The 15,604-nt window shown below is 43.0% G+C and overlaps 1 protein-coding gene across 1 annotated transcript in view; it reads right to left on the bottom strand.

The window, feature by feature from the left end:
* LOC122395135 (discoidin domain-containing receptor 2-like) overlaps window positions 1-15,604 on the bottom strand; it is a 140,241-nt gene that overhangs the window by 24,518 nt on the left and 100,119 nt on the right. The window contains exons 3-5 of the mRNA XM_043392500.1: window positions 10,764-10,866; window positions 5,267-5,498; window positions 2,289-2,436 (exon numbers count right to left, since the gene is read on the bottom strand). Coding sequence (XP_043248435.1) covers window positions 2,289-2,436; window positions 5,267-5,498; window positions 10,764-10,866 — 483 coding nt within the window. The remainder of the gene's footprint in view (window positions 1-2,288; window positions 2,437-5,266; window positions 5,499-10,763; window positions 10,867-15,604) is intronic.

Raw genomic sequence — 15,604 nt, 5'->3', positions numbered from 1 at the left:
TTTTTGTCAAGATAGACCAGCTCACGTTTTGACTATCGCCATGATCAAAATTCACGAATTGCGTTTCGAATTGGTTGACCACCCACCATGTTCACCAGATCTGACCTCCAGCGATTTTTTACTCTTTCCCAAGCTTAAAATATCCCTTGGAGGACAGAGATTTCCATCAAACGAGGGGTAAATGCCTACTTTGCAGGGCAAGACACCAACTACTATTTGGAAGAGTTAAAAGGGTTGCAGCATCGCTGGGAAAAGTGTACCAACTTAAGAGGAGACTACGTTGAAAAATAAGGCTATATTTAACCAGAAAAATACTTGTTTCCATGTTAGGCTAAAAACTTTTCAGACGACCCTCGTAGTCTGATGCTTTCTTGCGCCAGGCGTTGCATACGCACTAAATTCTTCGATCCCTTTTTAATTATATTCGTAACATATCACCGTGCAGAAGATCCCAACCACGTTATCGCGAAGTCTATTCAATTATTTTGCAACACGATGTTTATTCATTCCGAAGGAAAGTCAATAGACCAGTGACGGTGACCTATAAAAGTCAACCACTGTCTCCCGCGGCGGGCAACGAGTAATGAAAAATGATAGCAGCCTCTTATTTCGCCTGTAAATGTTCCCCGCCCCGACCTCATGGTTTTCTCATCGATCCTTCACGCGGTGTCGCGTCAGATTCTACATTACAGTTAACATAGCATTTTCATGACAACCGGGGTGACCTAACATCTCGTGTTCCACGCGCAATCGATACCGAGTGTCTCTGTCCGACGTTGGAAAAACAGCACCGTGCATTTGCCCTGCAACATTTTTTTTTATCCCTTCGAACACACCCTTTTACCCGGAGGAAATAAATTGCTAACGCAAATTGTGCCCCTTCTCTATCGACGTTCATCCATGAGGGGGGAAAACTACAGAGTTTTGAATTAAATATTAAATCACTCAAATTTCGAAGACAATATATAGAGTTAGACATTGAAATATAGTTCCAGCGCGTTATAATATCTAAAAAAAAAACACGTTGCCCCCTTTGCTTTCCTTCGTCTTTGCAGAATAAAGTTAACTCTTAAAAGGATTATTGGGGCCTCTGCAAGTTTAAAATAATAATTATTGTAATCCTCTATTAATTCGTTATTTTTTAAATGCTTTAAAGTTTGATTTCCATTTACCAAAATCAACATTAAGTAAAATAATTTGAGATTGAGAGTCCATTTGAGGATCAATGTGTCCTCCCAGTTTTCCTACAGTTTTTACGCGACGAAGAGGAAAGGACGTTGCGTGGAGAGGATATTCGTAGAAATTGCGTACGATACAAAATGGCGGGGCTGGTGAGTAACGCGTAACGCGGCCGGAGAACAATGTCCTCCGCATCGATTCCATTAGACGCGTTCGAGTAGCAGAAGTGGGTCGAAAATAAATGCACGGAGAGCAAACCGACGATTCTCGCTCGTATAACGCTGTTACGAGCGTTAATGGGATCCAGCGTCGCAGTCGGACTCCGCGGCGGCCTGGATTCCCTCTCGTAGCCGTCTCAGCGGCCGCTCGCCAAATTGAATGAAATTGCAATTTGGAAATTAATCGCCGGCCTGTCCGGCATTTCAACCTTACATTCCCGTGGAATTGCAAATTTACGTGGCCACGTTTCTTCCAGGGGACGCTCTGCCCGCGGAGAGTCGCGCGACTCGAATACCGGAGATTCGAATCTTCGAATTTCGCGATTTCCACCTACAGGCGAACGAAATCATTTGTAATTCGAACGCTTCCAGTCTAAAACACGATCTGTATTAGACTTCTGTTCACTCGTTCGACCTTTATCTAAATTCTTATACTGTGCAGAGCCAGGAAGCTTGCACAAATTTTAGCTTTCGATCTATGTGAACAACTGGTGTACCAAAAGTAGGTCTATGGAGAGAACTTTCTACTAGATTCAGATCGTCAATTTCGTCTGCTCTGCACATTTGAATATTTGCGACCTGCCCCATTAAAATTGTTGCCTTTCAGGATCCATGCATTGAAGAAGTCTTTGCAACACGAGTCCCCGCGGTAGCGTATTTCTTTTTCGTAAACGATTGCATGATCAAAGAAAGTGTTTACTTATGGGACTTGTTTCACGTCCGTTAAATTACGTCGCGGAATGTTACGAGTCCTGTCCTCTCGTGATATTAGTTAAAAGGTCTTTTTAACGTGATGCTCTTTGACGAACGTACGCTTTCTCGTTTCGTGTGGGAACGCGGATGCGTTTTCAGCGTTTCGAGCGTTTGTTTAAATTAATTGGTAGCACTCACCCGTGTCCTGACAGCCTCTCAGCTCGATTCGTAGGCAAACGGTGCGTCTGTGCTCGGAGTGTGGCAGAATACGAATCTGGCTGGCGAAGATCGGCGGGACTAGTCGATGGGATACCACGGTGGAGGTGTCGCTGTTCCCGGCCAGAACCTAAAAAATATGACAGTTGTACTCGTTTAGAATACCAGAGTCATCCCCACCACTGTGTTTCTTCAGCATGGTTAACCCATAGATTCACAAATCGATCCTTTCTTATTTAAATCTAATGATTTATATAAAGAATACGACGCCTGGCAATCTCGTACGAGGTCACTCGAATGTCTCGTACAGTAATTTGTTTTTTTATTATTTACGCGTTCAATAAAAATCGGAATCTGAGTTATGGAGTGAGATATGCTACAACAAATAAAAATGTGTTTAATCGAATAAATCGCAACGCGTTCATTCGTTATTTATTGTTCGAATAAAATGCTTATCGCTGTACAATGAAAATGAGAAAGGAAAACGGATGGAACGGCGTGACGCGAGCCACGTATGAAATGTGACCGGAAATCGGCAGCGGTGTCTCTAAAATATGGTCGAAACAGAATATGGTAGATATAAATGTGGGTCAGCAGGCATTGGTCTCGAAGGACCAATGTTTAATATATGATGTTGGTTAACCACGTGCCTTTAACCTCTCCCTGCAGGTAATAATTTCATGAATATTTCCGGGATCCAACAGAACCCAAAAGGATGAGGTATCTTATCCAATCTTGAATGCAAAGCGTTAAAGTCATATTTTTCTGTCAACTTCAAACTTCCCTCGTAGTTTACGAGATCCTCGAGACAACGAAGAATCGTCGTTTAAAAGACCCGTTGTATTTGCAAGGGATTAAATATCGTTTAACCGGCGTTTAGCGTCGTCAGTTAATTAACAGCTGCGTCTCGACGCCGGTTCAAATTAAAGAGATTTATCGATCGGCTAGCCGGATAAATTACCAGGATACGGATTCTTGCGATAAAATGTATTCAATCAATGAGTCGTAAGTAAATTTGTAGCTGAACCGTGTTTCGGCGATATACATTCCCGACGCCATATAATTATCGAGGTAATTACGATAATTCAGCCGATTTAATTACACCGCGCGATTAATGGGCACGCGTCGCCGCGACTCGAGTAACAGTTTCCGCAAGAGCCACCATACGATTATTTCACCCCTGGCCTAGCGTTCGCCGAACGATTTTCTGTTCGATAGCAATGGCGGCCGCGCCGATCGTTCGCGATTTCGCGGGCACACGCACACACAGACGATGCACGAGCCAGCCAGCGTCAAATCGACGTCGATGTTAATCAACTTAGCCCAAAATCTCAGTGCACGCGCACGCCGTTTAGCCATAGATCATGATTGCATCAGTACGAAGGTAATGCTACGGTTAATGCACCGTCTATTCCGAATTGCGTAAATTATCCATCTACGACGTCACAGGCCGTGAGGAATATCGGATTGATAGGATAATCAAATATGCTCGTTAGACGTTTCGTCGCTCTTTGCTCTCCGTATCATGCGTTACGCGTGCCTCGAATCCCCAAGTCCACATCTTCGCGTATTTCTTGACAGTCGCGTGTGTTAATCTATTCTTTTCTATTGGTATATTCTGGGAGGTTCAAAGAAAATGATCAACAATTTAAAATTTTAATTTTTTTCGTTGTAACTGTATTATTGGCGTCCATTATTTGGTAAAAGTACGTAAAAATACGCCAGTAATAACGTTCAGCTAAATGTCAAATGCTGTCGCTTCCATTGAATTTGGAGCATCCGAATGCACCTGCTTCCTTCGCGTAACAGTTACAAGAACGAATAAATCGCAGTTATAACTGCATTAGCGGCGTACCAGAGCACTGACACATTCGTATCCATTATCGTGGTAAGAGTACGTACTCTTCCATTCATACGGAAGTCGATGCGTTTGGTGTAGGTTGTAAAGTGTAATAACGATGGACAGTATCCTATGGAATATCTCATACACTTATGAATCAAATTTAAACTCGAGTACCAAGTATATATATCATTAGTTCGATCGATGACCCAAAAGGTCGAAGTTGAAGCTAATTGTTCGATAAGTGCAACAAAAATATTCGCGAAACAACGATCGCGCCTGAAATCGCAGACGGATGGTTAATTATTCGACGAAACCGGTCTGGCGGAGCTGCTAAAAATTTAATCGCCGCCTCGAAAGTTGGACAGCCGGACCGTGTTTCGAATTATACCATTTAGAAAATTGATAACGGCGCCTGTTCGCCGCGATAACGGTCGCGGGCGTAACGTCACGAGCTTCGAAACGACTCGTGCGAGATTACGCTCGTCGACGATAACGCCGGGCTCTCGTGCGGGAGTGCTGTTCGCGTAAACTTTGATTTTCCGCCGTAAACAAAAAGGAGCCCGGAAAAGTTCGCCGCTTAACCCTGCGTTACGAGCACCGTGGGCGCAGTGCAATTTCCGCTCCTCCTTATTGGGCCAATCTTCCAATATGACGTTTCCAGAGGCATTTAATATTCATTGATACACACCACCTCGAAAAATATGATTTCTTCGACGCAAGATCTTCCGATAACAGAAATTAATGAAAAGGGGTGAAAACCATCTTTACCCTCTGCTTTGATTAAGTCTACGTTTTAAATTTACAATTAATCGCTAGTGTTCAAATCAACTACGAGTTCTCGAAGCGTTTAAAAATAGCCCGTATGTAAAATTGGGGTGCCCGAGATTCGAGGTTCCGCTGTCGGAGGAAATCCTTTCTGACCCACTTGGACCGCGCCGCGTTCAATTTGCAGATACGGCTTCTGTGTTCGCCAACAAACCGGCGACTAATTCGCGAAAGGAAAATAAGGGGTAGAAACCGGTTGATTGCGGTCACGTTATTCGGTATCGTTCGACTTGACTTACTTCTTCTCCACTGTCAACACACGTCTGCGTACACACGACGCGGCGTCACGTACCTCCTTGTTATCCCAGCGCTTATATCGCCGCCACTCGGTGAACCCCGGACGTCGATACTCGAGGGTATACTCTTCGACGTATTCCTGGCCACGGCCGTGATCGTAACGACCCTGACTCTGTACACCGGTGATCACGTGAGGCCCGGGCAGATCCACTTTCAGCCACTCGCGAACCCCTCTTTCTATTTGGCTCTTCGGGCACCAGGCTCCGCCGGCCGTCTCCTTCCGTAACCTGTTCCCCACAGAATTTTTTCACCACGTTAAAACCAGCTCTACTTACTCTAATAAATAGTTCAACCCTTTGTGCAATAATTTCAAATTATTTTTCAAATGTAACTGTTTCATTTTGTTTGAATTTGTTCGTACAATGGTCACATACGAGTAGACCTTACATCCAATGTACTTTTTTTGGCCAATTTTCCTGGGGTCTCGAAACCACCATTAACATCGTATGTCTCTTGAAACATCACTAACAGATTTAGAAATTAATTTCAATCCCTTCCATAGTCAACTCACATAGTAAAATCACCTCCGAATTTTCGGGTTTGTATGACAGTCAGATTGGGCCACGAATGTCCATAAGTTGTAAGGTCTACTCGTACAGCTCGTCTGTGATATCGAGTAAGTAGTCTCACGATTGTGAGATCATGACACTAAAATAACAGAAAAGTATATGAAAAATTAATCGAACGTTTTGCTATTGACGTTTGCAAATACTGTCTTGAAATTCTTGGAATTTTGTAAGAGAAAAAGAGAGTTACACGAAACAGTACCACGCATATAAATCCCAATGGACGCGTTGCAATAAATGTATCACCAATTAGCCGTACCGTAACGTTTTGGCTCGATAAATCTTTTCTCGCGAAACACGAAATGCATTGGAATCGATTCGCGAGACGTGAAATACGTTAAAAGAAAATTGTATGAAATATTTATTCGCGGGGGGTATCGGGAATTAAAATTTCCGGCTATGTTGCTTAAAAAGGGGCGATGTAAAAGCAATTTCCATTTCCATCGAAAATTCGTCTCCGACGGGTAACGGATGAAATTGCACAATAATAATCGCGCCGAAAATGTAGCGACGTTGAAATCGTTCGCGCTCGATTCACGGATCGTTTCACCCCCGCCGCCGTTACAATGATCGCCCGGTAATTTTTCACCGGGATTGGACGGACATAATTAATTGACATTATATTTCCGCTCGCGCCCCCCGGCGAATGTCGACGGGAAGGGCCCCTAAGAGATGCTTTCGGTTGGTCTAAAGTTGACCACTTCGACGAGTTAATTAATTAAATCGCCGCAACGAACGCCAAAAGCGTTCGGAGATATCGACGTCGCCTGTCCAAAATACGACGAACATAATTACGGGGATGAAAGGAGAGATCGAAACGAAATTGCCTCGGTGATATTTGTCCAACGGTCGGCCAGAACAATCAACGCAAATTAAAGAATAACAGTTCATCTATTACACATATTAAAAGGAGATTTTCATCCCTTTTGCAGATTTGTTTATTCATGATTTGAACGAGCATCAAATTTTCTTTTCCTATTTATGCATTACTTCGTGGAATGTCTTGATAAATGTTTGTAGCTTCTGAGAAGAGATTCGAGAAGAACGATTCTTTTACGACAAAGTCGATAAAAATGTGTCTGGCGCGTGTATATTAAGGGCTTAATGTTTCATAGACTGCTCGTATTCTATCTAGGCACGATTATAGTCTCCTCCGGGCATTAAACAATCATTCGAACAAAGAAGAACAATTCACGGGGCCATTCGACGGTTTTAAGAACTTCCCCGGTTTCCATGGAAGCGTGCTTAAACACCGAATCTGGGATTCACTTCTTTCCCGTGTCTCTCCTCTCTGTTTCCCCTTTCGCTTCTCCTTCGATCGCCGATGCTCCACGTTCGTTCTAAATCGACTCCACGGGAACTCGGCGAAACTTTCGCCACTTATCGGTCCGCCCATTATTCGTACCTAATAACGAAGTTAACTTGCCGGCTGATTAGAGGATCGCGTTTTCCTAGCGTGTACTGACCAGCATCGAGCTCGTTCCAATGATTTCGTAATTTAAATATATGCATTCGATACTTGGAACAAGTAGGTACTTAACGAACAACCTGGTATATTGTGCTCCGTGATGATTAAACCCTGAAAGGCAGACTCCATTTTGACCTAAATCTGAATTTTATTATTTGACACTAAATACCAAGGTTTTTTTAATTAAATTGTTATTAATAAATATTATATTGATTGATAATAAATAGTATATATTCAGTTTCACTAAAGAATCTAACATAAGGCAGTTTCAGATAGCGTGTATAGTGTATCAGTGTAGTTTGTTATAATTAAATAAATAAATTCAAAATATTATTGTTGAATCCCCTTCTTAATGTGAAGTTTTAAACGATGTATCTCTTATAAACTGTAATATGGAATGATTTAGACGTCTCAACGATGTACATTCATAAGGCGTTTCCAGCGTCTGACCAAAATCGGACTACTTCTACTGAATTCAGTATAGAGCTAAGTGTTTCAGGAGTAAAGCTAGATTAATTTCGAGTAAAGAGGAAGGTAGCACATGGCTAGGTTAGAATTAAGTTCCCTTTTGCATTCTATAGCTAATATTATAATGCATTATACCGTGTCTTGGAGCAAATTGTGACTTTGAGCTCTGTAAATGAATAAGGTCCACACCAATGGCGGAACACTACGAGACATTACCGTTCATGGTAATAATTCCTCAAATTGACGTGCTTCGGTGGCGATGTAGTATTGCCTAAAACGGCTAATGATGGATTACGTTGCCCTTCTAAACGTTCCTGGCATAATGGCGGCACCAGCTCTAATTATTCGATCCATCATAGTAGGTAATCATCGAATGCATTCAATTGTGTTTGTCAATATATTACTAATACCACAGACGAGTTATATGTGTAGACCTTACATCCAATGTATTTTTTCGGCCCATTTTCCTGGGGCCCTAGAGCCACATACTATATTTTCAGTTAAGAATTTTTTTCTCGAAAATGCGTAGGATGTTTTGGGTATGGGTATTCACCAAAAGTGATTGTAATTGCTCTTCCTAGCTGAAAATAATTTTTTTAGAATGCTTTGAAATTTTTTTTTCGGCGAAAAATTTAGGCACCTGTCGATATTTCATTTTTAATAAATTTGTTTGATGCTCTAGAGAAAATTTGTCCAACACTTTTTTGTAGGTATCCATGGGCTCTACTTCAGAAAAAAGTTTCATTGAAATATATTCACTATTGTGGGAGTTATGGCTGTTTGAAGGTCGGACCACTTTTATGGGTTTTTTCTCAGTTTACGGGGTCAAGGAACAACTTTTCGAATATTTTTAGAATTTCTACATATTCTACACTAAAATACGCGTCGTTTGCTTTTTTAAACATTAAAATCCTCCAATCCGTTCAGAAGTTATGACGTTTTAAAGATACGAAAGAAATTTCAGGGAAACATATCAACGTATGGTCAGACATTACATCTTTCGGTAATGAATTTTTTTCTCGAAAGTGGGTAGGAATTCGAGGGTATGTCTATTGACCAAAAATGATTGCAGTTGATCCCTGCAATCGAAAATAATTTTTCCAGAGTGATTTGAAATTTTTTTTTTCGGCGAAGAATTTCAGGGAAACATATCAATGTATGGTCAGGCATTACATCTTTCGGTAATGAATTTTTTTCTCGAAAGTGGGTAGGAATTCGAGGATATGTCTATTGACCAAAAATGATTGCAGTTGACCCCTGCAATTGAAAATAATTTTTCCAGAATGATTTGAAACTTTTGATTTTCGTCGAAAAATTTAGGCATGTACCTTAATGTTTAGGATGGTATGGCAGTCAAATTAGGCCATGAAGGTCCATAAGGAGTAAGGTCTTATACCTCGTCCGTGCTAATACTTGCAAAATCTGTCTCACAATCTGACTACAAATATTATTTATTGAGAATAAGGAATTCACTGCCCTGGTTTTGGTTAAATACTTCATATTATATTTTGCATTATACACTGTTCTATAAGTACTGTATTAACTTTTTCAACTCAAAGATCGAGCTGTCTTATACGGAAAAACGCAAGATTTATGTAAAAAATAAAATCCACAGCTCAAATTAAAAAACAATATATTGTCAACGAAAGATAATCCCAACGCGATTCAAACTTCTCCTCCAACGAACTTTTTATATCTTCGCTTGGAAGGGAGCCACGGCCTGTCCCAGTTTCCAGAACGTACTTTGTGTACACGCAAGTTTTTGTTATAAAATCCGCAAAGATTTTATCGAATAAAGTCCAGCCCTCTAAAGGTTAAGGGATATTATTATCCAGCGATGCTAGCGTCTATCTATCCGCCTATACGCGTCGATATATTCGGTTATCCACTTCGATACACAGACAGGGAACAAACGCGAGGCAGAATCGGAGGCCGGAACCGTGTGTGTAATCGCGTAACGCGAATCACGCCTACACACGGCCGTTTCAGTTTCCGCGCTCGACGTTGGAAAAAACCGCGAAAAAATACGCGCTCAGCAAGGCGAGCAAGGTCGTGCCCCGATACTCGATCACGCGAATTGCATTCACCCGCTGCCTTTACTCAATAACAACGCAATTACCGGCCGGATAATATTTTTCCCTCGAAGCTGCCAATGTCGCGCGTTAAATTCCCTCCGTGGGCGGGCGTGCATCCCCCGACCTCTTTCTCCGCCAGCGTTTTCGCAGACGTCGCGCAAACCGAGCCGCGACGATCGGATTTCCGCCGGCCATCTATTAATTTCGCCGACCGTGAATCCCCGAAACCGATTAAAAGCGAAGTTCTTGCTGGGACCACGGAGCCTTGGAATCGGCAACGAAACGTCGCGTCGAGGGCTTACTATAATTGGGAGACATCGTCCACTCGTGTTCACGAATCAGTCTCTGATATTATTAAAATTAAAAGAATCTTGGTCGATCAATTGTGAGAAAACGTGTTGATGTTAAAACGTATTTAAATTCTCATTGCAAATCGATACATTTGTGGTGCAAAGCAACGTATCATTTCTAATTGAAAATTCCTGTTCTGCAGTCGACTCGAAATTCCTGTCGCATTTTCCTAAAATTAGATATGCAACCTGGCTGCAGGTGTTGCAGGACAACGCATCGTTGTTGCACATTTCGGAAACAGTCCTAAGGGAGTTTATTCAATCTATGGATATGCATCAAATTCTGCATATAGTCGTATATGTATGCGGTCATTATCAATTCCCGTGATGAATTTTCCCCCAAGTGTGCATCGAACCACAACCATGGCAAATCAAAGTAGAAATAAATGTCTAATTTTTGTACAGTTCTGTTGCTTGTATCGAAAAATAATATAATTTTGTAATAATGAAGAAATAAAGTCTTGTCTATTGAACCACATTAAAGTTGTACACCATCGATATTTAAAAATGCGTTTAAATAAATTTTCTTGTCTTCGTTAATAATTAGTGAAAGTAATTCGCTCACCGGCCATTCCGTGGACCCACGTTCGTCACATACGACGAGGACGCCGTAATGGCTGAATCCGGTATGCCGCCAGACTCCATCCCCAGCGATTGGTTGCACGATCCTGAAACGTAACGTTCAGCTTTATTAACCTTGATAAAGTTAATTTTAATTTAAAGGCGATCGATAGGTCGGAAATGAAATTACAAGAAATTAAAAGATAATGGCGCAACTTTAGGACCGACGATGGGTTAAATTATTACGTGTTCGCGGATTCGAGGGCCCCTGGTGTGGCAGTAATTTTTTTATTCGATAATTCCGAGCGTGTAACCGCACGATTACAGCCCGGGAATGAAAGGGTTAGGAACCACCGCCGCCTCGCAGGTTTGCACGTTCGAGTTCGATCCGGGCCACAATGGTCGGACCCGGGCGAATCGAATCATGCCCCACGGTGACGTTTCGCGATTCTGGTACACAATGCTCGCGCGAAAACGACCGCGGAAATGTAAATTCAAAAGGTTAATAAGGCTCGGGGATTATAACGGGCTTTCAATCTTTCGATCGTTCTCCTTCGCCGCTCGAACCTATTCAGCGTAATGAAATTCAACGATCGAGCCTCCACCCTCGACGCCAAGTGCCCCCACGTACAGGGTGGTCCACCAGAAACGGGACACCTTTACATTATTCCTTTTTTTAATAATCTGTGGAATATTGGGTTTGGAATGACAATTTCAATTTCAGAAACGAAGTCTCACTATTATCAAAAAAAATTATTGCTACAGAGTAGTTCCAGAAACTTGGACAAGCAGTATAACTCAAGATATAACAAGCATGAATCAACGAACATCCATTGGAATCGAAGAATTTGGTTCCTTTAAAACGAATTTAACGAGTTTTGTTTCGAGTTGGCTACCCTCTATATTCGGCACCACGGGGCATACTTGCGTTTGTAATAATAATATATGGAAATGAACATTAATACCGTATCGATATTCCAGATTGAACGAGCATAAAAGGACTTCGAAATTGGAATTTTTGTTGCTCTTACCCTATTGGAATTACTTTGATTCCCTGGCGCTGTTCGAGATATTTGACATTTTAAATGAACTCTTTTCTGGAGTCGCTTATATCGAAGAACGATGGGAAGTTTCTTATTAAATTTTAAACAGAATTCAACTCTTTGCAAGGTACTGAATAAAGAAATAATAACGTAAATAGTAATCACGATGTTAAGATAAATGGCGAACGGGCACTTTTGGTCCGTCTTCGATATTATCCAATTGCCAAGTTGAGTAGTTCGTCTGCTGTTCAATTTGTGTTTCAACTTCCCTCGTGGACGATGGTGTTCTTTGGAGTGCCATAATCTTTCCATTAAAGTTTTTGCCGGACGCTAAAAATCCGCGTTGGTTCGAACAAGTCCGCGAGGAGACGGCTATAATCCAGAGAGAGAGAGATTAATCGGCGCGAATAAATTTACATTATCGAGATGAGGGATCGATGGTCCGATTGCTTCTTACGGAACACGCATTTTCAATCGCCTCGGGATTAAGGGCGAAAGCTTCCGGCGAATGGCGAGTCACGCATCAATTGACGCGCCATCATTTTTATAAATCTTCCACAGCTTCGAGGAGTTAACATCAGAGTGACAATTTGTATTTATTTCAAATTACCTGGCGCGATCGTTAGGAACGTATAAAATATTTCCTAGATCTCTAATATTTTTTTATTTGTTTTTATTTGTTAAATCTGTTATTTCTGCGGAGGGTTTCCATATTCGCCAATGGAGGTTTCCCCGAAATCGAACAGAAAGGATCAGTTTTGTATGGTCCCTCGTTAACGTCGGCAGCCGTACGATCGCTGGCTCGCTTTTGGTCGATTAAATCGCCCCCGTCTTCTCCCTTTCAATCAACCCTCTTAGGGAAATCTTTCCAAGTAAGCCGTCCCGGTACGTTAAGTCGGTCCAACGGTCTTACTTCTCGCGGAAATAAAGCAAGGAATCCCGGGCAATAAACATCGCGTTCATCGTTACTCTCGGAAGGGTCGGGCGAAAGTCGACGGAAACAACCACTTCGCGAACCGAGAAGGGCGTTTCGAATGCATCCGTAGGAAATCTTCTCGAACAGTGCCTCCTTTCTAACGAGATTAAATAGCAAGCAGGAAGAGAATTTGCTAAAAAAATCATCTTCCCTTTAACGAGGACCCACCGAAATATTTTAAGCTCGCGGTTTTAAGATCCCCCCCGAGGTATAAATGTACAAAAGAGAGGATGCCCAAAAGTGCTGTACGAGAATACGCTTTTAATACGGTGATCCAGGTCGTCGAATTCTCCCGCGTAGCGCGATGGCTGATACTTGGCGTGTTTAAAGACCCCCGGAGAAAACAGGGATTACGGATGCAATTTACATTGAAACGCGGTTTCTTTTCCCCCTTTAAATGTCCGCCGGATACGCCCGCGCTAGACCGACCCGAACAAATCTCCCGCAATTCAACGGAACCGCGCTGAAAGTTGCAAGAATTTTCAATGAAATATTCAGAGCCCGAGTCTTCGCCGGCATTCATGCGTCCCCGACCTATCGTTCGCCGCGCGCGTGTACGCGTTGAATTACAAGTACTGATGTCGGGAGCATCCTTCATGATTTGTGCACCCCTTTCACGGTGCTCAGCGATTTAAAGCACCTATGAGCGTCCCCGTTGCTACGAACGCGATTCTGGATGCTGGGACCGTTTGCAACAGATGCCAGTCCGCCGGAATGCACCTGTACGCGAGCTCGCTGTCGTACAGATTACGTTTACATAGAGATAAATCCACCGTAGCAATTACGTCCCGCCCTTCTATTTACCCCCCCGGGGCCACTTTGCGTACAAATTTTTCTGCAAACACTCGAATCCTCCTTCTTCTCAGTTTCGGAATAATTAATAATCATTGAAACTTTCAGCTTTACTGGAAGAGCAGTAGCTTCATGTTTTAAGGATGACTCGAAAATGTTTTACGATAGGAGTAAAATGCTCGAAACGATTCGTTCGAGTTTGAGAAGCTTTTTGTTCAAAAAGCTTAATCAAAAAGGTCTTGTTCCTTGGAGATTACGGAAGGTTTGTGAAAATTACACGGGGTAATAGTTTTAAATATATGGTGGGTGGTTTTGGTGGAATGAAGAGATATATTGCTGTATTTATCCCCTCTTGGAAGGCGGGAGAGGACTATTTAGGGGTCCTGTAACAGATATGAGAGAACGTCTGACTACAGGCGGGTCACGTTCTACTGTCAATTCACGTGTCAGTCACGTCGAGAGCTTCTGATTGCTATTACTGATATGAAGCGGGTCGGTGTGTTTATTGGGGCTTCCAATCTACAGAATATGTTATCTAAGTCGAACCGAGTCCCTTCGACAACCCTTAATACAATATTAAGACGGAAATGTTACGGATGGAACGATATAATACGTAACGTTACAGAAAATGGCTCGAGAGAGAGAGAGTTCAGCTTATGCTCTGCCTAATCTTGCTCTCTCTGGTATTAAATAAAATTAAAAACATATTCCTCGCAATCCCAAATTCACAATTTCACGATGGAACGTCGATAGAATAGATTGTTCGAGGTCAATAAATAAACGAGAGTTATTAACGTCAGGCTGATAAAGTATGTATTAAAGAGATTTTTTTCTCTCTTCTTTATAAACAAGCACAAAACTTTTTCGCTTTAATACCTTACAAAGCTGACGTTGAGAACACTCTTTTATTCATTGACGTTAAACACTCTTTTATTTAGTAGAGCTATAATTTCTTTCTTGAGGAAACTTCACCGCTTTAATTTTTATTAAATTACCGGGAATCATTTACGATCGTGCAGAAATTAAATAAACTCTGTTTGGCAAGAAGAGAATTAGTTAAACGACATCGTTGTCTTCGAGGCGGGGGTTCCTTGGGCGGGACCTAAACGCCGTTAGGAACGAAGAAAAATAGAGGCTCCCGTTCACCGAGGCGTTCTATCGGTTACGTTCAGACAGAACAGGTTGCTCGTCGCCAGGAACTGTCGGCGGCGTAAAAGGGGGATCGTGCGAGCCCGGGTGCACACCTCCACTCCCCCCGGTCGGCTTCACCTCGGAGACACATGCAAATCACATAGTCGTTTGAACTTCCAAACGTATTCATAGAACGCCACTCTGCCTCCCTGCGTTTTCACCCTCTGGCCGTTGCTTCTGTCTTCGTGTTTCGTTCGATGCCTGCCAGGCGATGGAAACGGAAACGTTGGGGGGAAGGGGGGGGGGGAACGCTCGAGTCACAAGCGACATAAAATAACGCGAGCCTCGGGGGACGCGGCCACGTTCCCGACGTACGCTCCTCGTGTTCGTTCGCGTCGATTCCCCGTGTACGTGGTTTCACGAGGCGCGCGAACGAGGCTCGAAGCGGGTAGACAGGGCGCGAGCACGCGACAATCGCCGGCTCCTGGCCCCCCCCGCCCCCCCTCCGTGCTTTAAAACGTCGAGCGCTTTTGTATACCGGGGAAAATTTGCTCCTACGTTCGGGCAAATTGCGCAAAAGGGACCACCTTTTTACCCCCCCGTCTCTCTCTCTCGCGTCAGCCACCGTTACGCCCGTTGCTTTTTCACGCGACTACGCGCCCGTTTCCGTTTCGCCCTTTCTTCCGCGGGGGCGTGTGCATCCCCGGTCCGCGGGCGCCGTTTCTTGAAAGGAGGGGGGAGACACACGGCCCGGCACCTTCCGACAATTTATTCTCTGTACCGAATTAGACCGCCCTCAAAGTGCCTTACTCTGCTCGCGAGCCAACCGGAAATGCAGTTGCTACGCGTCCGCGATTCTTTGCTAATTCGGGTCGCATTATGTCCGCTACGTAACTCGTTAGA

The sequence above is a fragment of the Colletes gigas genome, unplaced genomic scaffold, assembly GCF_013123115.1.
Source record: "Colletes gigas isolate AHSC1104 unplaced genomic scaffold, ASM1312311v1 Colletes_gigas_Sc00005, whole genome shotgun sequence".
Lineage (NCBI taxonomy): Eukaryota > Metazoa > Arthropoda > Insecta > Hymenoptera > Colletidae > Colletes > Colletes gigas.
The sequence above is the reverse complement of the archived record's forward strand: the minus strand, read 5'-3'. Positions and strand labels throughout refer to the sequence as shown.